General features: G+C 36.5%; 1 protein-coding gene and 1 pseudogene across 1 annotated transcript; one reads left to right on the forward strand and one right to left on the reverse strand.

The window, feature by feature from the left end:
- The first annotated feature begins 1,387 nt into the window (after nt 1-1,387).
- Nucleotides 1,388-25,712, forward strand: vps39 (VPS39 subunit of HOPS complex). The gene is given in 24 exon segments (XM_028438722.1): nt 1,388-1,904; nt 2,953-3,018; nt 3,123-3,187; nt 5,266-5,308; nt 5,540-5,634; nt 7,009-7,107; nt 7,193-7,285; nt 8,089-8,272; nt 9,938-10,058; nt 10,425-10,545; nt 10,712-10,841; nt 11,653-11,799; nt 11,873-12,015; nt 12,293-12,434; nt 14,264-14,350; nt 15,482-15,555; nt 16,083-16,299; nt 17,748-17,876; nt 18,131-18,233; nt 18,394-18,439; nt 19,517-19,666; nt 20,352-20,486; nt 21,813-21,904; nt 24,104-25,712. Coding segments are annotated over 24 exon segments (2,637 nt in total). The 5' UTR covers nt 1,388-1,831; the 3' UTR covers nt 24,186-25,712.
- On the reverse strand, nt 7,473-7,590 carry LOC114457048 (uncharacterized; annotated as a pseudogene).
- Nucleotides 25,713-26,522: the final 810 nt, after the last annotated feature.

Consider the following 26,522-nt stretch of genomic DNA (forward strand, 5'->3'; position numbering starts at 1 on the left):
CTATAAAATATTAAATGACCAGACAACAGTGAAATTATCACAGCATAGACGACAAACCAGACTAAACACAATGCAAGGCGCCTAAAACAGCATTGAATGCTGGTTATTTCCTCACTTTTAGAATTCATAAATCTAGCTTTACTTGGAGCCTGAAATGTTTTTATTTATTTATTTTTTTTAATTCATTGGTGTTATTTTTTCAATTCTTATTTTTTGACAATCCTTTTATTTCATACAGATGCCAATTTGTGGAAAATAAATTAGGTTTCAATTGTGCAAGATTTGGTCTCTTCCTTTTCAAGTTTATACATGAGATGTTTACTGTATGTCAGGGAACTTTGGTGAGATTTATTACCAAAAATAAACGTAGGGGGTGAAAGTAACTAGTAACTTTTTCTTTGAGTACTTTGAACTACTTTTTACTTGTACTTGAATATTTTATGTATGAAATACTTGTACTTTTATTTGACTGCAATTTCAATCATGTAGCAGGTAAACAAGAACCTGAAAACTTGAAGGTATACTGGGTTAGAGTGAAAGATAAGATAAGATCAAACTTTATTGATTTAGATGTTGCAGCAGCTCCAAACAAAAAAAAAAACCCCAGGGAAACAGGAAATAAAACAGCATCAAACAATAATTAAATAAAGGAAGAAAAAATGCAATAGAACTAAATAATGCAAGGCATGAACACTATGTACACTTTACAGTAGTGAAACTCATTACAAAAGTGAAAAGTGGTAATATTATTATACTAGTTACAATTAAAGTAACTGAAGTTACATGCATATTTAATGTAAGTGTACATTTGCTTTGTTTTCTCACTGGTTGCAATTATTTGAGGAAAAAAAGATGATCATTATAGTTAAATATAACTTATGGGGAACAAAAAAGAGCTTCCTGCTCCTGAAACAGCAAAAGTATCTGAAAAAAAACTAACTAGACCGATGTTATTCGAACACTATCAGTGTGATATAATAAGTTTTCTGGACCAAAAGTAACTCAAAGTAGTGTAACTCAGTTAAAAAACAGTTATATTGTAATACAAATATATTACATTTTTATCACTAGACATAAACAATAAACACTATGTACACTTTCACTTGTGGAAAGACAGATCAGAAGAAAAAAAAACACGCAGTGAGCAGCATTAATGAGATTGATAATTATTCTAACTATTATTAATTATTATTTAATGAAGGACTGAAAGCACAGTCCATGTGTGAGAGAGGGATAGTAAATGTGAAACACCTGGAAAAAAACACATCTAAATAGGATTTTTTTTGTTTGTTTTGTTTTTAAAATTTGCACGCCCCTTTAACATATGACGTATTCACTGTACCTTTAATAATGCGTTCCTCGTGAGTGCGTGCTCCTCAGTCACGTGTCTGACGCAGCTGACCTGTCAACACAATTGAGGAAGTAACTGGAAGCTAACCTCAATGCTAACGCAAACTAAGTCCTGTAGCCTTCTCACAGTCTCTCACCAGACGTGTTTTATCAACTATTGACGTGTTACGCGTTATTTAAAAAACAACTGGCTACTTTGAAGACATTTTAGCGGATGTTGCTTGAGAGAGGAGAATGTTTTGAAGTGGTGCGTGCTAACGACCAGCTCTTGTTTTGATAGGAGCGCTAGCTAGCTAGTTGGCTAGCAAGCTGAACTACATGACTGTAGATTTTTTATGTTGTTTACCACACCAGTAGGAAGCACGAACAAAGTGCTGAGCGGACTTATGGAGGCACATGAAGGTGAGGCAGCCTGACGCACACCTCACTCAGTAGGACAACCTGGTTTGACAGAGACCAGGTGGAGAACCAGTGATTCAAGATGCACGACGCGTATGAACCAGTGCCTATCCTAGAGAAGCTCCCTCTGCAGATTGACTGTCTGGCGGCTTGGGGTGAGTTATTGTCTTATAGGTTTAGGGGTCTTTCTCTTCCTGTCTGTCAAGTACATTATAAACCATGTTGGTCCTAAAACAGTTATTACACTAGGATTGTATACTAATGTGACCCACCAGAGATCAAACTAAAGTCAATTTGATACCTGGGTGACACTTATTCATGCACTAAATATTGTCGTATTTGTACCCATAATGCATGTTGCATTGAATATGTGATTGCATCAATTGTAATAAATGTGTGTTTTTTAAACTGTGATTTTTGTCACATTGTCAAATCTCTCACAGATAAACTCATTAACCTTTAGAGTTTGAGGTTTTTGCATAAATTGATTTATTGGGCAAAAGCTGCACAATTGTGAAAACGTAATGCAATGATAAACCATTTACAACAGCTTATTTCTTTTTTCAAATATGTATTTATTCATTTATTTTTTTTATAATAATAATAGAAATACAACAGGGTTTTTCAGCCTTGGGGTCGGGACCCCATGTTTCCTGGAATTAAAATGTGGTTGCCTGAAATATCTAGTAATTGTCAAGGAAAAAAGCTGCTTAAGATTATTTTTTTGAATTTTTCAAATTACAATTAGTTTTCAAATTAACACATCACTCATAATTAATAGCAAATAACTGTATTATATATTTGAACTTTTTCAAATATAAATTGTTCATTTGTTCACTAATCCTGGCTACTTTGTATTTGTAACACACTATTAACATGATCAAAAACCAATTTATAGACAAGAGAAATGTCACTGTGGTTGAAGGACATTTGATATCAAAATGAGGCCACGAGTCCCAAAAAAGGTCGGAAACCTCTGATTTACCTTGTAATGATGCTGCTTTTTATGCCACATAGTGCTGATCTCTTTCAATAACAAACTCGTGAAGTTTTTAGAGTGACTGAGTCTGAAAATGGAGGTGTCACAGTCTAACCTCAGCAAAGTTGAGCGCAAGACATAAACAAGAGAATCTTTAGATGTTTTCTAAACCTGTCCTTGTATCTTGTTCACTCTGGTGTGTGACTGTGTCTTTCTTCCTGCAGAGGACTGGCTGCTTGTTGGAACAAAGCCAGGGCACCTCCTTCTCTACCAAATTAAGAAAGATGCAGGTATGAGGAAGCAAGTGGCACGTGAGAGCAGCTGCTGTTTTGTTTTAAAGCTATGCTTTAACTGTGACTCTAAGTAATTATTGCTCAACATGTTCTCCACGCAGGCTCCAACAGGTTTGAGGTGACGCTGGAAAAATCCAATAAGAACTTTTCAAAGAAAATTCAGCAGGTGATTTTTAAACTTGTCTTAAACCCATGTGTTATACTACACTGATGCTGTATGATTTCATCAGCCTTTGTACTGTGGGAGGAAACTAGAATACTGAAAGAAAGGCTCAAGGAACACATTATTTTTGGAGAGTGTACTAAAATCTTAAAAACATGGCTCTCACTATGGCTGCGTTCCAGATTGCACACTCCCTACTATACACTACAAACTCATTGAGTATATACTCTGTCTACTTGTTAGGATGATAACAGTTCTCACTGAAGTATACTTCCAAGTTCCCCAATATGTATTTGGAACTTACGACAAAAACCTGAAGCGCACTGAGGCTAAATATCTGTATTGTTTCTACACCTTTGGAAGTTCTGAAATCATTTTAAGTGAGAAAGTGACCAAGTAGAATATCAACATGTGGTCATTTGATCCATAAAACTTGCGTTTACACAAAGGACAATTAAAGGACTTTCAGATCCTTAAGAGTTTTCCCTGGAACAACAAGATTTTTACAGTTATCTATAGGTACGTATTTACTTTGGAAAATGTAAAACTAAAATCTTTTAGACCTGGAGGATCCAATACTCAATGAGGTGCTGCGGGCCCATACATGTGACTTTAATAAAGGTATTGTTTCTTGGCTGTGTAAAAGTTTTCAATTAAAAAAAAAAAAACACAACTGAGTACGTAAAGGCTAAATGGGAAAAAGGAGTGTGTGAAATAACAGAAGAATGGTAGAGTTATTGTGAATCAACATGTACAAGCACTAACTCACATATGTGGCGGGAGTTTGCATGGAAATGTTTGAGATTTTTTATCACATTCACGTTAAAAACACACCATACAGGGAAAACTGTGAAATGCTGGCGTTGTTCAGGGGATCAAGAAGCAATGCCACATGTTCTGGGAGTGTTCAGGGCTGAGGAAATTTTGGGGTGATTTACATAAGATAATGGAAGAAATATTTAACACAAAGCTGCCCAAACATTTTAAAACTTTTTTCTTGGGAAGAGATGATTGCATCCTGGGAAATCTGAATAAACAATTATTTAGATTAATGGTTACAGCAGCAAAGAAAAACATCAAACCCTGAACCCCCCACAATCAGTGAATGGATAGACACAGTGAACGAAATACATCAAATGGAAATAATTACTTATTCACTTAATGTACAAATGGACAAATTTACAAAGATTAGGACAAACTGGATCTTCTTTATGGACAAGATGAGAAATACTGAGAATAGAACTGACGGACAAAAAACATACTGTAGTTGGTCTCCATCATTGGGGTAAGAAACAGTGAGCCTGCCTGTAGCATCCAAAGGGAAACACCTTAAAAGTATCACAATGTATCCCTAGAAAAGTGTAGAACTTTGTATACTGTATTTGTATCCTAATTTTATTGTTATTAGTTTTACCCTTTTTGGTTTTATACATCCCTGTCTTGGAAAAAAAAAGGAGTATTGAGATCTTGCTGTATTAAAAATGGATCAATATTGTTATGATTGCTTTGCAACCAAGATGTACAGCAATGAATACAAATGTTTGTATGTATATATGCACTGTGATACTCTGAAAAAAAAAAAACAACTTGCGTATACACATTTCACTCTGACATTTTGTAGATTTTCAGAGACCCTCCATTGTGCTACCAACAAAGTTTCCAGTTAACTTCAAAACAAGAGCCCTATTTACAAAAGAGTTAAAAACTACTGGAAGACAAGAAGATATGCTTTTGTTTTGAAAAGAGGATCTTTGACCTTTAGCTTGATGCCGGTCCCAGGACCATTTTACGTTCCGCTCGCAATGCATCATGGGGCGGTTGAGTATGACTAGTGTGCCCACCTTGCATACTTAAAAAATGTCCCCATATAGTATACATTTGTGTATTTCTCACTTACTCAGTCTTTCCATACTATCTAATGTGAACACACTACATAATAATTGTGCCCTCAGAATTAGTATGAGTAGTATGTGATTTTGAACACAGCTTTTATTTTGAATTATTTTTCACATAAATATTTGCCTCATTCTGCCTTGACTTAAATGACTGTCCAGTAATTGTGTTTTGCTTAATTCCCACAGCTTTATGTTGTGTCACACTACAAAATCCTTGTCAGTCTTCTTGGTAAGTTTAATTCTGTAAACTTCATAATATATGTAATGTATGGCTTCTGAGTTAAACTGTATTATTAGGCAAAATTTTCCATATTTCAACTGTCTTGTTGATTTTTTAATGTTGAACTGGCTTTGTCATTTTCAATATTTAACACTTTGTGAAAAATATATCTGCATGCCTTAAATGAATTATTCCCTCCAACCTGCTGTTTACTCACTCATGTTTGATTGTCTTTTGTAGAGAACAACATTCACGTGCATGACCTCCTGACCTTCCAGCAGATCACTGTGGTATCTAAAGCCAAAGGAGCCACACTGTTTGCATGTGACCTACAGGTCAGTTACTGCCCTATGGAGGTTTCTTATCAAACTTTAAACACTGCTATTGATTGTTTACAAAAACTGGATATTTGTGCCACTTGGTTTCACTGCTAGTTTTTTCTGGGAACTGATCTGAAGGCTTTGTCGTAAAGCCAAACTGTTTTATTGCTTTGCTTACTGACTTTTTGTAGCCCAATAATCCAGAGTATAAATGGAAGCTACCAAAGCTCAGAACCCTAATGGTATGCAAAAGTAAGTTTTATTAAGGATTAAAGAGTAACTAAACCCCGAAACCATTTTTTTTCTTCTGAAAACAAATGTAATTAGGTATGAAGTAGTGTTGTTGATTGATTTTGGTGTAGTTTGTTGTAAAAATGTAAGAGTGAGTGCCCTCTGTGGTGTGAAACCCCGCTATTATTTTGCTATTGGCTGAGAATGGTGTTTCATGACATTTTAGTCGCTTCTTACGCCCCAAAAAAAAACTAGCACCTGTGGACTCTGTACTATGTGGATGAGTAGGTTGGATTGAGAGAATTGTAAATAGAGAGCTATAGCGAGTATTGAGTTGATAGTTAGCATAGCATAGATTGGTCTTTGGAGATTCTATAGTATAGACTGGGAGTGTCTTAACTTCTCCAGGAGCCCCACCCATAATCAATGCATTTTTAAATATGTTCTTTTTGAGGTTTTTATTCCTTCAAGATTATCAGTCACCTAATCTATAGTGAATACATGCAGTGAAGGTCACATGATATGGTTTTTCTTCTTCAGTTTTGAAGTTCATTTGCCAGAAATTTAAGTTGATCAGAAATAACAAGCTAGGTTGTATTGTTATATTGTTTTTTTTTCTCCCATAAATAGAATCAAAACAAGAGTAAAACAAGACTCAGAAAGCACAAACCTGAACCAAGAGTCAAATCTCCTCTTAGCCAGATATTGGCAGTTATCTGGATCAGTGATCGTGATCATGGTTTATGATCATTCACACTTTAAAGGCTTGGAACACATTTATATTCCTATTATTAGCGATTTAGTAGCTTTTTTTTTCTTTTTTGGGGGGTGGTGAAATGTTCAGTTCTGATCTTAAACAGTATATTGATTCATATCCCTTCCAACATTTAATTGAATCTTCCCAGGCTTAAGGTCTATCTTTGGTTACATTTTTAAAAAAATCGGTTTACAAACAAACAATAAAACAAACAAATAAAAATAGTGTAAACATAACAGTAAAAGGGTCGTGATGTTCTTCTCAGTTTGTTTGTGTGTCTGTCTGAGAAACTGATCAGCCAGAATAGTTAGTGACATTTAACATATTCATGCATGTTGTCTTTGTATTTTTGTGCTGCACTTTGAGTCTTAAATTGTCTTTTTGGCCTTTGCTGTCTGCAGCGCATGAGTTCAGGGGAGGAGAGGCTGAGAATGTGTGTTGCTGTGAAGAAGAAGCTCCAGCTGTACTATTGGAAGGACCGAGAGTTCCATGAGCTGCAGGTAAAGACACAGATGCGAATGACTGCCACATCGTGAAAGGATGACAAGCCGAGCCCTCTCAATGTTGTTTTTAAATGTGTGACAGGGGGATTTTGCAGCTCCAGATATTCCAAAGTCTATGGCTTGGTGTGAAAACTCCATCTGTGTCGGTTTCAAAAGAGATTATTATCTCATTCGGGTAAGTGGATGTAATAATAATAATGCATTGGATTTTATATAGCTGCTTTATCATAGACACTCAAAGCACTTTACAGAACTACCACACTTAGTGGGCTCCTCTGACCACACTACATTCATACTAGGCAATGTGGGTGAAGTGTCTTGCCCAAGGACTCAATGACAGATACCACTGGAGTGACTGTCCCCCACTGTGGCACCTGGAATTCCCAGTGGTATCCCATCCAATTACTAACCAGGCCCAGACCTGCTTAACTTCTGAGATCTAACAAGATCAGGCAATGACAGGCTGGTACGGCCACAACAGCAAAACATAGGCATAGTTTACCTCCACAAGGTTTTATCAATTTCCTTTACTTTATTTTGCCCCAGTCAGTGAGGATTCTTTGCAGTTTTAACTCTGACTTTGGCATTAACCAATAAAAACTTTTGTATTACTACTTCTATGTATGACCACATACAAACTCTCAAAACCCAGCATTTTCAAACACAAAATGAACCATTTTAAATCTAAAGTAGGGACCCATTTTCGCATCCTGTTGGTAGTTTAAAACATGAACTTTCATATAATGAGACTTTTTTGAAGAAGAAGAAGAAGAATTTCTTTAACCAGTTTTCTTTTACTTTTTTCTGTTTTACCTCACTTGTCTTTGTGTCTGTTTAATTCACCTTTTGTTTTATATATAGAGTTACTATTACCGGATTTTTATTATTGAGATGGAGGCCTCGCTAAAGGACTTTACAGAAATGTTAATAATAGGTTCTGGGGCTCATGACTCATTTGCACAATCTCCCGTATGCTAGATGGACGGCCGCGGCTCCATTAAGGAGCTCTTTCCCACTGGAAAGCAGCTGGAGCCTCTGGTTGCCCCACTGGCTGATGGGAAAGTGGCAGTGGGGCAGGATGATTTGACGGTGGTGCTCAATGAAGAAGGCGTTTGCACCCAGAAGTGTGCACTGAATTGGACAGATATCCCTATAGCCATGGGTGAGGACAATGCACAGCTGCTCATATAACATTTTTTCACATTTTCTCTTCATGAATAAATTGTCCTTTTATTTGTCACCTTATAAGTAACCTGTGTATCTGCAGCTCTTTATAAAACATTTATTTATTCCTAATTCAACCCACTGTTTGTGCAAGTGTATACTGTATATCTTTTGATATCCAATATGAACAGTCTGACACCGAGATAAATAGACTCGTGCATAACTCAGTTTTAGTTGGTATTTGGTTCCACGCTCCATAAACATAAAATCCCAAACAAATCCACAAACTGTTACATTGTGGAAGCTCTTTGTTTTAACTTGACGGTCTAAACATTACCATGCATGCTTGCAATGACGAGAGTGATGAGAGTTTTGAAGTAGAAAGAGAAACTAATATCTTGTGAACAGCTTGGCACAATAGAAACAAACTGTAAAGAGTGAAGCTTTGTTTTGCTTAAGAATCGTAAAACATAGTTTAAAATGTAAAAGTGCAATTTTGATCATCATATATTTCACCTAGCGAGGGTCTGCAACCTTTACTCTCAAAAGAGCCATTTTGCCTCATCTCGCCTGGATTAAAGCCAAAAAATACATTCTCAATGAAGACAATTCAGTGTATTAAATTCTATAAAGTTAAAATAATATTAAATAATTTTATGAATTAATAGATTTGAAGGGATACAAAATATAATTTGAATTTGAGAACACGCAATCATGTCGGTCAACACGTGCTAATTTCTTGCAACATATCAAGCATGCACATTAAGCCGACATGTTAGCAGTTAAATAAATCTTTCCTCACACAAATACAATCTCTATTTTCTACCAGAATTTTTTTTTGTTAGTTTAATTATCTTACCGGAGATTTAAAATTTAAGATTAGCCACAGGTGCAAGGAAAGTAGATGGTCTGTAGTGGTTGCAGGAGGTAAAGTAGGAAGGTAGCAGACTTGTTGCACATTGTGATTTATTTTTAGAGTAACAACAAATTGTTTTTGCCATCATTTTATTTGAAGTTAATGACATTATTTATCAATACCATCTGTAAGAAATAACAGTTCATTATTTGACTTTTTTGCAATGGCTCCATATAGCTTTAAAAAAAATTTAAGAACCTCATGAGGCTCCAGAGCCGCAGGTTGCAGACCCCGTCATAGCTTAAAAAAATTTAAAACAAAATGTTTTAAATTAAATTAAAAAACAAAACAAACTAAAAAAAAAAAAGTAATCACCTCGCTTTGTAAAAAAGCATTATTGATAAATCTAAAGCCAGAGGCTACTACTTCTGTTTGTTTAACATTATGTGACAGTTGGGCAGTGAAAAATGTAAGTAAAACTAATCTTTACCTGCTTTTTGTTCAACTGTGTCGTAAAACAATGCGAACATTTGTTAATTTCATTTAGTTTTATTAAGATCACCATTAGCTTCTGAAATCTATTCTTTCTAGGGTCTCATCAAATTCATCACATGATGCATTATATGAAATGTTCTTACACACACGTAAGTCCAATGTGAAAAAAACAACATAGCACATTATATCCACAGGGCTGTTTTTTGTTTTGTTTTTTTTAAATACAATGAATTTTATCTCAGACAGCTGTGGTTCTGCTCAAATCTTCATTATTTATAATGCTAATGCTTTTTTATGTATCTGTGTGTGCAGAGCACCAGCCTCCCTACATCATAGCAGTTCTTCCTCGTTATGTGGAGATTCGAACCTTTGAGCCACGGCTGCTGGTGCAGAGCGTGGAGCTGCAGAGACCTCGCTTCATCACCTCTGCAGGGTGAGGCACAATAGAACACCATCAGTTTACCATTTAAAATGCATTGTTCATACTTATGTCCAGACAGCATTATTTTTATTTTTTTCAACAAATGACCTCTAATGCAGAACATCATTTCCAGTTTGATTTATTTTCAATTGTTATGCCTCTGTTGTTAGGATTTAACTTATCTACATTATGCAAAATGTAAAAATATATATGTCTGCTCTTGCATTTATATTGTTCAGTAACTTTAAAGTCCATTCTTGTAAAAGGCATGATGCATTAGTTCTGCTTCCATTGCACCTTTCTCACAGTAATTATGCTGATAACGTCGGACACTGTTCCATTATAAATAAACTCACTCATTTCTTTTATCCCTCACAGGCCAAACATTGTGTATGTTTCCAGTAACCACTTTGTGTGGCGCCTGGTGCCGGTGTCCATAGCTAGCCAAATTGGGCAGCTTCTTAAGGACAAGCAGTTTGAGCTGGCACTGCAGCTCGCGGTGAGCAGCACAAGCACGCAATTCACTCATAAATCTCATTAATACGTTCTTATCTGGCTTCTGTTTGAGCTTTGGCTCAAACAGAAGCCAGATAAGAAATAGTCTATTAAAGATGTTGGAAATCGTGTTGTTGCATGAGGATATTTTTTGTTTGTTTGTTTGTCAGTAGATGAAGGATGACTCTGATGGGGAGAAGAAGCAGCAGATTCATCACATTCAAAACCTTTATGCCTTTAACCTGTTCTGCCAGAAGAGATTTGATGACTCCATGCAGGTGTTTGGCAAACTCATCACAGGTGAGACCTTTCTTTATCTCTTAAAGACCTCAAAGATCTTCATCTCTTACTCCTAATTAATATCGGATCGGGACATCCTTACTGTTTATGCCAATGGTTCTCAAACTTTTTTGGGTATTTCCCACTTTGGAAAGAAGGTGAACTTTCACCTACTCCCATTTCCCCCAAATAAATCCTGACAAGTAACACATTTTCAAATTTATTGGAACGAACAGGAAACAAGTAACATCATAATAAATCAAGAACTAAAATAAACTAACTACCTGCATTAAAATATTAAAGTGCAGTTGTTAAAAATGCAGGAAATAACCAAACATTGTTAGCAATCTGTGCCAAAAAGCTTAAAAAACATCAACTCTGTGAATCCGGGACAAAGATAGTTTTCATGTTTGTATTGTATTCATATTTCTCAGCTAATCAAAGTTTGATTATTGTTCCAATCCACTTCACATGTCGACTTAAAAAATTTTTTTTGGACTTTAGTTCCACGTTGCATTTTTTGTTGCCAGTCGTAAATCTAATGCATTCTAATAATGTATGCTCCTTTAATTTCTGCTACATTTTTAGGTTTCTCATTATTAATATTTTATGTGTGTAAGCATTTTGTTTAGTGTTAATGATCTTTATTATCAATGAAGATTCCCATTATTTGGAAGATTTCCTTCGGTTTGTCGCACCCCTTCTGTCATGTCTCCATTCCCCACCAGGGGGGCACACCACACACTTTGAGAAGCACTGCTTTATGCTATGGTGAGAAAATACATCAGATCCAGTGTTAAAGCTTTTTTTTATTCTCTCCTGTGTCTGACAGATCCCACACATGTAATTGGACTGTACCCAGACCTGCTGCCCTCAGACTACCGCAAACAGCTCCAGTACCCCAACGCTCCACCCACTCTGTCTGGGGCAGAGCTGGAAAGGCTCACACTCGCTCTAATTGATACCTCAACCCAGGTACGTGTAGCATGCGTTACCAGTGAAAAGTTTAAAACAGTACTCGGTCGTTAAAGGCGTCTTTTAATGTCCCACAGAACGCAGCCACCTGGTTGAAACATCTGAAACGACTTGGAATCCTTCGACCACGTCTCCACTCATGGAAGGCACGCCCACTATCAAAAGCCGCAAAAAACTGCTACAGATCATTGATACCACGCTACTGAAATGTTACTTGCATGTAAGTCTATGATTTTTTACAACCCTGCATAATCAGTCTATTTTTATTTATTTATTCTCCTTTTTTAAACCATGCTGTCTGATTTGATCAGCACCAGATCACAATATAAAAACTGTAGAGCTTAGAATAGATTGTTCCATAAAAACACTGGAACAAGCTGAAGTGAGTAATAATGATATTACATGCTTTATATACAATGTGAACCAACAGTGATCTCAGTAATCCACAGTTAAAAAAAGGGTCTTTGCTCTTATATTTTTCTCCTCACTTCTTACAGACGAACGTGGCTCTGGTTTCTCCCCTGCTGCGTTTAGAGAACAACCACTGCCACATTGAAGAGAGCGAGTATATTCTGAAAAAGGCTCACAAATATAGTGAGCTCATAATTCTCTATGAAAAGAAGGGGCTGCACAAGAAAGGTGAGTCTTTGTTAGCTCTACAATCTACTTGATTTTGTATGAATTTGTAACGTCAGTGTAAACATTCTAAATATAGTTTATTGTTCTTTTAAATGTAAAGACAACAATGGATAAATACAGAGTTCTAAACTAGTTTTGATCTTCAATAAATTAAATTACCGTATGTGTTTATATTTTTTTCCCATAAACTGAAGGTAATTTACTCTTCTGCTGTTGTTGCCATCTTCTTTTTTCTCCATCCTTCCAGTTTCATCATCTTGTTTTAATTTAATCACAGTTGTTCTACATTCTGATGCTAATTTCACTATCCTCACAGTAGAACTATGGTGTACTCGTCTATTCACTAGCTGGCTTGTGTTACTTTTTTGGCTGTTTGCCTGGCTCAAGTTTTTATTTTCTATAAGAGAAAGCCAGACCTCTGGAGAAAATGTTCCGTCTCATATTTCAACAATTACAATGTGGAGCTTGTCCTTATCTAAATGCCATAACACAATTAAATGACCATGTTGTTGCTAAAAGAGTGCATTAAGCAGAAAAATCTAATGATGATCAACATTCAACACATGCATGATTGTATTTTGAATCAAGCTCTTTCATATTTCTGAACATGTGATATATTGTTGAATTAATTAATAATATTTACAAAATGTTAAGGGTGTAAGAAAAAAATTGATTTGGTGATATAACGCAATATTTCACTGCACGGTTATTGTATTGATCCAAAAAAAATGTCCAAATCAATTTTTTTTAATCATGTTTTTTTTAAACGTAAAAACCATTTAATTGCGTTCAGATCTGCACAGCATGTAAACGCCCAGTCACTAGGTGTCAGTGAAGCACCTCAGACCTTGTTAAACTACATCACTACTTGTTTTATTTATTTATTTATTTATTCAGTTTATTTCCGACATGGTTGCATTCACAGAAGGTTTGTTATTCTTTTTTTTTTTTTTGTACATGCCGAAAACTTAATGCATTTTAGCTTGGAAGTTGATTGCACTTTACAATATTTTCATAAAACTTACGTTGATAGATGTATGTGGTTACTTTAAAAAAAAAAAAGAAAAATCAGAATCTGTTGTAAAAGCAAGATGATAACTTTTTTTAAATTAAATGTAACTTGACATTTTGATAAACATACCACAGTTTTGATAGTTAGTTACCATTTACTTATTCTGGCAAGTTTAAAAAAATGAAATAATTTGTATTTTATACCAGTTTGTACTTGTGAAGGTCAATATCGTATTGTTTAGTATCAGGAAATATTGTATGCTGACATGCAAATTGTGTGTCGTATCATCAGATTCATGGCAATGCCCACCCCTACTTACTGTGTAGACAGCATCGTGCAAACTTTCAACAAATGACAAAGTGAAAAATCACTTTCCATTGTTTCCTTAAAATTCTGTGTAGAATCAGATTAACTTTCATTTGTGGGTTTTTAATTTAATTTTATTTAAGACTGAACAAGTCATTCAGCTCATGTAATGTTTCTTAAGATGTGAATGTGTCTTTCAGTTTTTCAGCAGTCAACTTATCATCATAAATGCGCTCAATCATGAGGTTTTCATTAGTATTCTGCACCAGACCCGGCTGCGTTCACTCGGAGTGCAGCCAAGTTCAATTGGCCTGCTGCAAAATGTAGTTTGTGATGACATGCTGCTTGTGCCAATTTAAAGCAGCTGTTCCCAGCTCACACTGCGTTTATACTTTGTCCAGTGGTTGCTTTTTAAAAATAGTATTTATTTCTCTGATCTCTGAAACAAAAAACATTATTGTTCACCTGCATCTCACCTCTCTCACCCACTCTCTGTTCATGTTGTTCACAGCTTTACAAGTGCTGCTTGACCAGTCCACTAAGGCCAACTCTCCCCTGAAGGGCCATGAAAGAACCGTGCAGTACCTCCAAAGACTAGGTGAGAACCAACTGCCAACAAAAAGCTGTTTTAAGTCGAGGCTTTCTGACTAGAAAGCCCAGTTTCTCTGTTCTGTCAGTTTAGCCTCGATATAATTTTGTGCGGGCCCCCAAAGGGAACACAAAATGACTCTGAAACTACTGTCATTTACAGAACAATACACAAAAGGACAACAAAATATTCAAAAGGAAGGAAAATTATACAAAATGACAACCAAAATACATAAAATTACTCCAAAAATAGATAAAACATCAACAAAAACACACAAGTTACAGAAAATATACAACATGACAACAAAACCACACAAAACAACAACAAAATCAAACAATAGATCAACAAAAATACACCTAATGACAGAAAAACACCCTTGTTTTTCTCTTGTATTAATGTTCAGATTGATCATTATTCTAAATTCTCACTCTGTTTATAATAATTATGAGCCATATAATTAAATCACTGCCTGTTCAGTTGATTGTTTTATTTATTCTCTTGAATAATTTTATGATCATTCAGGTAATGATTACAAATGCTTGGTTTACGCAGCTGTAATTTTTCAGAATTATCTCAGCTGTGTTTGTTTACACAACAATTGTCCAGCTTTTTAGTGCAATTCAAAAACTACACTTTAGGTTAATGTTACGGATCCTGGTCAAGACTGAACCAAAGGCTTAATATTATATATTAAAGATGTTGGGTGGAAATATACAGTAGGAGTCGTTTGAATGCTTGGTGGGAAGAAGAAAAACCTCTCGTTTTCATGTCTGCTGCCTTTGAATGTGACCCCTTGTTCTCAGTTTTTTTTTTATCTTTCCTTCTCCTCAACCTACTAGAGTGTCAAAGTGATGATTTCTAACTTTAAGGAGTGAGAAAGAAAGAACGGCACAATGAAAGGACAAGTTTGCAGCCAGAATCATGAGTTATAGACAACTTTTTTAAATTATTGATGTCTTTTTATATATTTTTAGTTCTTTCAGAGCAAAGTTCATCAGATGTCAAGCTAGCTCAGATTGTTCTACACTGATTCTTCTTTTTTTTCTTTGTATTGACACATTGATGAAGTGTTGCACCATTTTGCGCTTGTGCTTTTAGTGAGATTAAATGTGAATGCTTTTCTGCCATTATTTTACTCAGGAGTGGAGAATCTGGGTATGATCTTTGAGTTCTCTCCATGGGTGCTGAAGATTTGTCCTGAGGATGGTCTCAAGGTGGGTACACACCTAAAAACAACGTCTCATACACATTCTTTCATTTCCAAAGTGCATCAACTTAATTTATCTTCTTTTGTATGTTGTTAAGATTAGGGGTATCTTGGAGGATTTCATGTGTTTTACCGAATCATATCATTAATACCTAACAACAAAAAATATGGCGAGAAAACTCCTGAACTACTCTTTTTATGACACGATCCAGGGACCGGCTCCTATCTTTGATTATTTCTATTGTCTTTTTTTTGTTTGTTTTTTTGATGGAAATAAATTAAAGGTAAATAATTAACTTCTAAGTTGCAGTCAAAACAGTGAAATATAATATATTACAGGACAGTATGGTCATACCAATGCCATGGTTATGGTTTTTAGATCACAGGTTTTTATATAAAATCGCATCAAAAACAATCAGCCACATGCCAACAGCCTTGTATTGTTCCAGTCATCATGAAAAGGGCTTTCATTTCACCACTTTCCCCCTTTATAAAACATCTTTCTGCCGCTCTGTGACTTTTCTGCTTTCCTAGATCTTTACTGAGGACCTGACGGAGGTGGAGACTCAGCCCAGAGAAAAAGTGCTGCAGTTCCTGAAGGAGGGCTTTGAGGAGCTGGCCATACCTTATTTGGAGCACATCATCTATGTGTGGGAGGAGAAAGGCCCTGAGTTTCACAATGTGCTAATCCAGCTCTACCTGGGCAGGGTCCAAGGCCTCATGAAGCAATACCTCAACTCATTACCAGAAGGTGAGACATAGATCCTTCTTCAGGTTGGATGAAGCCTCACATATGATTCGTTCTACTCGTAAACAATAAAAAGTCATTCATTTTTTTTTTAGAAGAAATGTTGACACCCAAGCTCCTATTTTGTTTGATTGAAACTTCAACTTAAACAAAAACGTCTTGAAAAAATCATCTTTTTTTTTTTTCAGTTTTGTAATCTTCTTTTGAACTCAAATTGTAGTCGACTTTGTCATGTGTGGTGTTGAATGGTAATCAGCTGCTGTGTACCTTTGTTATCTACAGGTTAGAGATGTTATTGATCAAACTAATTAGCTCCTCTGACAGTGTCGCTGTTAATCTCTGGAGCCTCAACATCAGTCACATAACTAGCATCACCACCATCTCAAAAAAGACAAGCAGATTAGGTTTACTCTTTTCTCTTCATTTATCTGAGAACTTTAAGTGATGACATCACGGCATATGGCTTTACTTATTTTCCACGTTCAGAGTGTGGATGGTGTGCTCCACAAATACAGCCTGTTTCATGATTTACCATGAAGATGAATGAATCCAAATGGACTTGTTGGCCAAAAGTAACATTCTCGGGGATCTGAGGATTAATAGCTTGGAGTGTTTTTAAAAGGTACTGATAAAAAACAAAATCTTTTAACTTCAGTCTCAGTGCATCAGCAGGTCACCTCTGCTAATAGATCATCATGGGCTTCGTCTCCAGTGTGTGTGAATGCACAAAACGAGTGTTCACCCTTCTCCACAGCAAAATCCTGAAGTTTTAAAACTGAAATGTGTGTGGAATTTGGTGTACGCACATTTTCACAGCTATTGATGTTTTTGGTGGCACTCAGTGATGATGCTGTCATAATGACAGCGGTTTTCATCAGAGACAAACAGGGATGGCCTTTCCTCTTATTTATCAATGTCTGAATTAAAACATTGTGTTTATTTGCAGAGGACAGTGCCATGAGCTACTTTCCATCTGTAGTCCTCATACATTTAAGACAATGACAATACAAGATACAGACATGGACATTGTATACACACAGACATGTACATAATATACATTATTTACAACCAACCGAAGCAACTTTTTCTATAGATGAGTACATGACTGATTTGTTTTTAACTATTTTTTCACCTCTTTACTAAAAGCTTTAAAGGTGGAACAGTGTCGAACATTGATTGGAAGCCTATTTCAAACCAAAAAAAAAAAAACAAATTACACTTAAATATCCTTTTTGATTCCCGCTGATTCGTATACATCTGTATATCATAATATGCCCTTTTCTGGATTTAGGCGTTTATTTGTTTCCAAGCAACTCTTTATACATCAGGCCCCTGGTGTTTACTCCATAGATTCTTTAAAGCAGCTTTGAGTCCCCAAAAAAGCGCTACATAAAATTGATGCATTATTATTATTATGATTATTATTGATGATTTGGTCTCTTTTGTTGTAGGAGTTCCAGCTGTTCCTGCTGGACAGGAAATGGGTGACCTGGGAGAGTTCAGGAACAAACTTTTGTCTTTCCTCAAAGTTTCCTCCTGCTATGAACCTGCCAGACTCATCAGCGACTTTCCTTTTGATGGTAGGACGATACCATCTTTAGTTCTTCCTGAAGAAGCTGTAAAAATGTCACTTAAATACTCTTTTAGTATAAATAACATTTAATTATAGACAAATTCATCAGAAGTAAAATATTTTAAATACTAGTTATTTCTAGAACATCTTCCCGTCTTTTCCAATTTGTTGTTTTTTTAAGGTAGAGTTTGACTAAAACTTGAGTTAATCAAGCTGTGGCGTGTGACTCTGACCTCTGACCTTGTTTTTTTAACGTCTAAGGCCTCCTTGAGGAACGTGCGCTTCTTCTTGGTCGAATGGGGAAACACGAGCAGGCGCTCTTCATCTACGTGCACATTCTGAAGGACACTCGCATGGCTGAAGAGTGAGTCCTGCAAATACAGTGTTTTTAAAACTGAAGTCAGTCTCCACTTTAACTTTTTTTAAAATGCCTCTGAAAGCAACTACCACTGTAAATCTAATGTCTCTTATCATGGTTTGTACACATCACAACTAACAATTGACTTTGTTTGCTCTCAACATAGATACTGTGACAGGCACTACAACAGTTCAATTGAAGGAGAAAAAGATGTAAGTATTAAACAGTATATAGAATAAGCACAGCTTGGCATATAAATAAGGAACATTCTGTTTGGTAGATAATGTTTTGTGACAACAAAGAAAAATTCTACATAACACCAATTTCGCTGTGCAGCAGAACAGAGTGTGTGGGTTTCCCCCATTTAAAGTTATTATTGTATTGTTCTACATCACGTGTCAAACTTAAGGCCCTGAGGCCAAATCCAGCCCTTAATAGCATCCAAAATGAAAGAAAAATGAACTGAAAAACATGAATCATTGTGTTAATCAAAGTCCCTCAAAATACATAAATTCAATGAAACACATTTTTCTCATGCTTGTATCACATGATGGCAGTCCTTTTTTAATTGCAAATTGTTGAAACTTTTAATTTTTCCAAAGTCATGCAATTTTGCCTCAAATTATTTCAAAACATTTTCCAAAATTCCATAAAGAAAATTGTCACACAATAAAATAAATTTAAGTTTAGATCATACAGGGACAGATATCTAAGGGTGTATATATCGTGATATTTCATTGTGCAATTATCGTATCAATCCAAACATGTCGATCAATTTTTGAATTCATGGTTTTTTTAATGAAAAAAAACAATTTAATTGTGCTGACATATTCATAGCATGTAAACACTCAGACCTTGTTAAACTACTTCACTTCTCAATGCATTTTTGCTTGATTGTACTTTATTTTCTTAAAATAAACTGAGTACTTAAAAAAAAAAAAAGTAACCATATCCATTTATCTAAGAACTTCAGAATCTGTTGTAGAAGCAAAAGTTACTTTTTTGAAAAATGTGATTTGACAGTTTGATACTTACCACTTGTTTTTTATATTTGTACTTGAATTACAGTTAATTACCATTTACTTGTTTTTGTAAGTTTAAAAAAAATGAAATTAATTGTATTTCATACTATTTTGTGCTTGTAAAGGTGAAATTTGTAATTATTAATATCGCGATATATATGGTTTTGTTTAGTATCTGGATACATTGTATGGCATTTATCACTTAGGTAGATCAGATGATTAAAGTGTGTATTGTCTGTATTAACAGCTGCATGTCCTGTTTCTCAGGTTTACCTTTCCCTGTTGCGGATGTACCTTTCCCCACCGGACGTTGACTGCCTGGGACCCATTAAGATGGAGATGCTGGAGCCTCAGGCCAACCTCCAAGCTGCACTGCAGGTCTTAGAGCTGCACCACAGCAAGCTCAACACCACCAAGGTATGCAGCACTAGGAGACGGAGTGCAGTACATTAAATAAGAATCCTGAGTCTGTGCCAAAGGACCAAATGTTGCTGGACGCGCTCTGATTGACGGTCAGCAATAAGCACGTCTGCTTTCTGACACTGAGACAGAACATCATTCAAAGCACTTCAAAAAGATTGTGACCTAGAAACATTCCCCTCTCCCGATGCTTTCAGAGATGTTCTTTTTCTTCTTCTTTGGTGCTGATTGTGCACAGCAGATAGAGATTTTTTTCCCCCCTTTGACTAAAAATATCTTTTTTCTTGTACAAAAGAAGATTGTTCATTCAGTACAAAGACAGCATTATGGTTAAAACCGATCGTAAACCTTTAAAAGAATGACCCACAGACCTCTCTCTCAAACACACAGTGCTTTTACTGCAATTACTGTTCTATATTTAAAGTAATTGCTATTAATTATCATATTTTCCATGTAGAACTAACAGTTTGAATGCGTTAACATCTTTTTCCTGAAGGTGCTTCATTGTAACCCAGCACTGTGTTCTAGTTGAAGCAGTAGTGGTCTGTATCTGCTTAGTTTTTTCTACAGCTTTTAGACAGACTGTGTCTGATTACATTGATACTGTAATTAGATGCTAATTCTTATTTTTCTTTTCTTCTTCAGCGTTGATGTTTTTTCTAACAAGCTACTGTTTTTTCAGGCCATCAATCTGCTCCCAGCAAACACTCAGATCAGAGAGATCCGAGTGTTTCTGGAGAGCGTCCTGGAGGAGAAGGCTCAGAGGAAACGCTGCAACCAGGTCCTGAAGAGTCTCCTGCAGGCCGAGTTCCTCCGAGTGAGTACCACAACATTTAATTACACAATGACTTATCAACTGCACCACAAGTAGATGCAAATATAAAGTAGTTTAGCTAAAGTATTGCCCTTAATCACTGAGGCAGAAATAAAGTAACTGTGTTCTGAGTGTTTTTTAAACTCAGAAGAATAAGTCTTGTAATAACGGCTATCATTTGGATTAGCTAAAGCTACTGGAGACGATCATGTAGATAAAGACATCGTATAGATCTCGTAGATCAATAAATCAAAGATTATTTGCTCAAAAAAGACATGTAAAAGGTTGAAATTGCTGCTCAAAAGTTTGTTTTTATTTCTGCTGTAAAAATGCTCTTTATTGATTTATTTGAAAAGTTTTGGCACATTGGATTGTGGGATATGTTATGGAGTCCAGAACAGAACTTTGCACCCCAAATCATGACTGACTGGGTATTTCTCATTGAACCTCAAGCAGCTTGGGTTCTGTTCCTCACCCGTCTTCCTCCAAACCCTTGGACCTTGATTCCCGAATGAAAGGCACACTTAACTTTCATCAGAAAAGAGGACCATGGACCACTGGCCAACAGTCCAGTTCTTCTGCTCTTTTCTCTGCAAAAACTGAGAAGTAAATGGTGATTTCTTCACAGTATTCTAATTTTTTGAATTCCTGTTTTCGTGGGTTTTATGAGCTGGAAGCCCAAATGATCTAAAAATAAACAAATAAATACTTGAAATCACTTAAATTGTGGGCCCTGAATCTATAATCTATGAAAGTTTAACTTTTTGAGTGGAATTATGGAAATTAAACAACTTTTCCATGATATTCAAATTTTTTGGAAAGGGTCGGTATGTTAAAAAAAAAATTAAAAATGTCTTCTGTAGGCAGCTTTAAAACAACACTTGGATATAGAAGTACTGTACTTTCATTTAGCTGGTTTGTGTAATAATATTTTGGTATTGTCTTTCTTCTTCCCACTCCTTTTGGAGCAGTGTACTTGGATCTCATATTGTTACTTATTTTCTCTGTTGGGGTTTCTTTGTACACAAAGAATTTAAGTTCTTTTTGTTTTTTCTTTTTTGTCCCTGCTCGCAACAAACAAATATATTAAGTTGTTGGTGCACATCAACCCTGAAAACCAAAAAACTATTTATATTGTTATATAGTTAATAAAGAAAAAATAACACTTCAGTGGTTCCTTGTGTTGTTCCACAACTAATATAAAAAAATCACTAGGATTTGTAAGCTTTACGTCTGTCTTCATGGTTTATTATTATTATTTATTATTATTATTACACTGTGTCACCATCCTTTGCTTTGCTAACAGGGATGATCATGTTGTCTCTGCAGGTGCAGGAGGAGAGAATCTTCCACCAGCAGGTCAAATGTGTCATCACAGAAGAGAAAACCTGCAGAGTCTGCAAGAAGAAAATAGGGAACAGGTAACACCTAATTTTATATTACTTTTAAGCCATAGATGTTGAAGCAATGATGAATTACAGGAAAAATGAAGCAAAAAAAATGAAAATAACACCGTTAATCGCTATTTTTTTTTTGCACTCCAAACAGCACAAAACTTTCTCATTTCATAATACTGATGCACAGACTACAATGCAAGATGAAGGGATACCATTGCTGAGCCTCTCAGCATCGTTGGCGTTACTTTTGTCTCATAAAAACACTGGATGGAAAGCAAAAGCCCAGCTACCACCTCAATGCTAAACATGTAACAGCTACCACTTCAATGCTAAACACGTAACAGCTACCACCTCAATGCTAAACATGTAACAGCTACCACTTCAATGCTAAACATGTAACAGCTACCACTTCAATGCTAAACATGTAACAGCTACCACCTCAATGCTAAACATGTAACAGCTACCACTTCAATGCTAAACATGTAACAGCTACCACCTCAATGCTAAGCATGTAGTAGCTACCACCTCAAAGCTAAACATGTAGCAGCTACCACCTCAATGCTAAACATGTAACAGCTACCACTTCAATGCTAAACATGTAACAGCTACCACTTCAATGCTAAACACGTAACAGCTACCACTTCAATGCTAAACACGTAACAGCTACCACCTCAATGCTAAACATGTAACAGCTACCACCTCAATGCTAAACATGTAGCAGCTACCACCTCAGTGCTAAACATGTAGCAGCTACCACCTCAGTGCTAAACATGTAGCAGCTACCACCTCAGTGCCAAACATGTAGCAGCTAGCACCTCAATGCTAAATATGTAGCAGCTAACACTTCAATACTAAATATGTAGCAGCTAACACCTCAATGCTAAGCATGTAACAGCTGCCACCTCAATGCTAAACATGTAGCAGCTAACACCTCAATGCTAAACATGTAGTGGCTAGCACGGACACTCAGACAGTGCTAGCTGCTACATCCTGCGAGCACGCCATGTCGCTAGTCCACATTATACAAGATGACAGGGTTCAGAATCAAAATGAATAAGTCCATGAGTGTCAAATGAACGAGCTCACGTGACCAAAGGCTCGGATATACTTATTGGGCTGACCCGGGGTTTCCACTGGATACGTCTCCGCTGCGCCACGGCACCGATCCGGTATTTCACCACTATCCGCCGTCCTGTAATCCACATCGGTTGCGTTTTGAGTGCCGCGCGCTCCGGTTGAACGACTGTGACGTCACGAGACAGAGCAGTTCTCATGATATTTATATAATCGCGTGAGAATGCGGTTAAATGTATGTGTTCTAAATGCAACAATAAACAGGTCAGTGTTCCTAATGAAGGAGAACAAGAAGGTTGGACTCTGGATTTGTCATAGACACATTTTTTAGCAACAGCCAACAGAGAAGAGATAAAACTGCATCAGTAAAACATGAACTAAATCAAAGTTGCTGCAGTTTACAGTGAGTTACAGTATGAGAGGAATCAATATAGTGGATGTGAGTTTGTTTTTACGCATTATGATGTTTTGGTGATGTATTTACTTGAAATATAATCTGAAGTGTTTTATTTTGAAAAGTAACCCGATATTTTATTGCGGAGTATGTGCTTAATTTCCTGTTTAGCTTCATTTGCTCTGTGCTGATTGATGCGTCGTGCTCCGGTGTCCGCCAGAAATAGAAGCCCTGCGTATATCTGCCAGAGTGCACCGTACTACTGCATCTGGGAAGGAGCAGACACGCACCGCAGTGGACCCAGTGGAAATTAACACATAGACTAAAGTGGAAACCTATCAGTTCCGGTGACGTAACGCAGCGGAGCCGCATCCAGTGGAAACTGGGGGTTTGGCTTTTTCTACTATTTTTCCACCTGTTCGACTTCTGGTCATGGCCGAGGCACAGCCCTGCTTTGCACCCCAGCCCGACCGACCCAGCCCTTAGAGCCAATCCTTATCCCAAAGCTACAGGTCAACTACTGTCTGCATACATGATGAAAAGACAAGGGAGGCTGGCCCGACTGACTGACTGTTGATTTCTGCGACAGTGCTGCGGCGCTTATGGCCACAAGGGGCGCTTGGTGTGAAAGTTACAGGTCTAGCGCCCCTAGTGGCCAAAAGTTACAGTGTGCCGCCCTTTAATGTGTACTGTCTCTGTTAAATTAACCAATACAATAAATAATGAAGCTCTCTCGCCTTCTCTCTCTCTTCCAGTGCGTTTGCTCGCTATCCTAACGGCGTGGTGGTTCACTATTTCTGCTGTGAAGACCGCACCATGTGTCCCACTGAGCAGTAACGCCTCCTGCAGATTGATCAATCATTTTGTGATCGAACATCTCTGAACTGAAAACAAACGTCTGCTTTCAAAGCACCTTACACAGAGAGAAGAGTAAAGACTCTGTCTGAACAGGAAGGACTTTCTGCCTGTCCTTAAAGGAACAGTTCATCCTTACAGAGCGAGGAGGTAAAAAAAAATGAAGGAAACGTGGGCTTTTTAAAACAAAAAAAGGCTTATGTCATGGTAATAGTAGCAGGAATGTTCTGCCACAGAGAGAAAGATGATTACAGCTTTGGTCTGGAGTCTTCCTCCACTCATGCCTCTCACTGTCTGCTGTTACTTCTGTATTACTGTGTAAAACTCACACACTGCTTTATTAGACGCCATATCTACTCCACAGGAGTACACCAATGCCTTCTGACACAAAGATTGCTCTCACAATAACTTTGTGACTTTCATGAACTGCAGACTTCAGCCACGTGCCAATTTAGTTCACTTTTTCTTTTATGGCATTTATTGTTTTCTATTCCACTTCATCGTCCGCTATTATTTAAACCTTTGTTTCTTTCACTTTTACTCATTTGCTGTTAGGTTAGTGATCGTTATCACTCAGATTTTTTTTTTTTTTATTGGACGCTATGTCTGTCATTTGTGTCTTTTTTCTGATAATAAAATGGATTTTATCTTGAGGTGAGACTAGCATTTGAAAAGGCATTTACCCATTTATCACAAACTATCCCTAATTTGATTTAGTGTGTTTTTAGAAAAGATATTGTTTCAAAACTGATGCCAGATGAAGATTGTCCGATTTCTTTTAAAAAATAGTATTTAATAAAGCTTATTTTATACCTTTCTGTAAACAGACATTTGGGATAATGAGGAGAATGAAAATGATCAATGGTTAAATAACATTAATAAAGGCCAATTGTTAGTTTTCCAATACGCTAAAGTAGGTCAAGTAATTTCTGAATAATTAATAATAATGCTGTCTTATATTTTCTGTCAAATGTTACCCAGTTTCACTTTGAAACCGTTTATTTGATTTCAGCACTTTAAAAACAGATCACCGGCCCTTTTTTTTTTATTAACTTGTCTCTATGGTAACAACTGGAACAACATTAGTGGGATGATTGATTAATGGGTTTTAATTAATGATATTATGAAAAGTGTGTGTGTGTAGATCAAGGGTCAGTAACGAAATATTTCGCCAAAAAATGACTAATCGCTACACACAACCCTCAACAACTGCTAAGATGGGTCTACATTACAATGTCTTTTATTTTCTTTACCTTGTTTTATGTTACATCATCTGTTTTTTGCACCTGTTTCTTTCTCTGTTCCAATGTTTTTCACTCTTTTTGTTTTTAGTTATTTTTTGCTCTGACTGTTTCAAACTTGGTGTGTGCGTGTGTGTGTGTTTACTTACTGTCAACAGGCCGAGAGTATCAATGACAAACTTTATCAGAGTAAAAAGTACAAGTAGCATGTGTTTGAGAATAATAATAATTATGAAAATGATAATAAAAAAAGCATTTTCATCCATGATTTTGGAGCTTGTGTGACCCTGCTGTGTTGGAGAGCTGCTGCTGCTGCTGCTGCTAGTATCAATGTGTTAGAGTTGCATTCAAATCTAAAGATTTGTTTGAAAGAATTTAGTTGGATTATGAAGTTAAGGTATGGGGTGCCGAATGTAAAAACTTTCATTAGAGGCAGAAATTCATGTAAAACACCATGATCTATATTATTGTTTAAAATGTGTACACATGAAATATAAATGTAAATGTCAAATCTAAATGTTGATTCTAAATCTAAATGGTAAATCAGTCGCCAAGTGTAAAGCATAAAGCTAAATATTTAGAAATTATGCAAAGTGGGCAGGTCAGTGCCTGTCGATCACGAGGCCCCGCCCACACCACTGACTGTGGCTCAGTGAGTGAGGAGAGGGGAAGAGGGAGACATTGTGGGATCGCTCCAAACTGACAAACTCAAAATCGCAGTAATGACTGGTGTACGGGCTGCACATCAGCCGAGGGAATGTGTTGACATTTGCCCTCACACTGTTTAGCAGACGTAGCTTCGCGAGTGTACCGACACGCTGTATGTCAACTCGCTTTTGCCAGTAATGAAGATGCAGAAGTCCTTGGATGGTGTGGAGTGTGGGCAGGGCCTTGTGATTGACCTGCCCACTTTGTAAAATTTCTAGACATCTAGCTTTACACTTGGTGACTGATTTAACATTTATATTTACATTTAACATTTATATTTAACTTATACATTTAGATTTAGATCTAACATTTAGATTTACCTTTTACATTTAGATGTATTTTTCATAATTACACATTTTGCACAATGATA

The sequence above is a fragment of the Gouania willdenowi genome, chromosome 22 (genome assembly GCF_900634775.1).
Source record: "Gouania willdenowi chromosome 22, fGouWil2.1, whole genome shotgun sequence".
Classification (NCBI taxonomy): Eukaryota; Metazoa; Chordata; class Actinopteri; order Blenniiformes; family Gobiesocidae; genus Gouania; species Gouania willdenowi.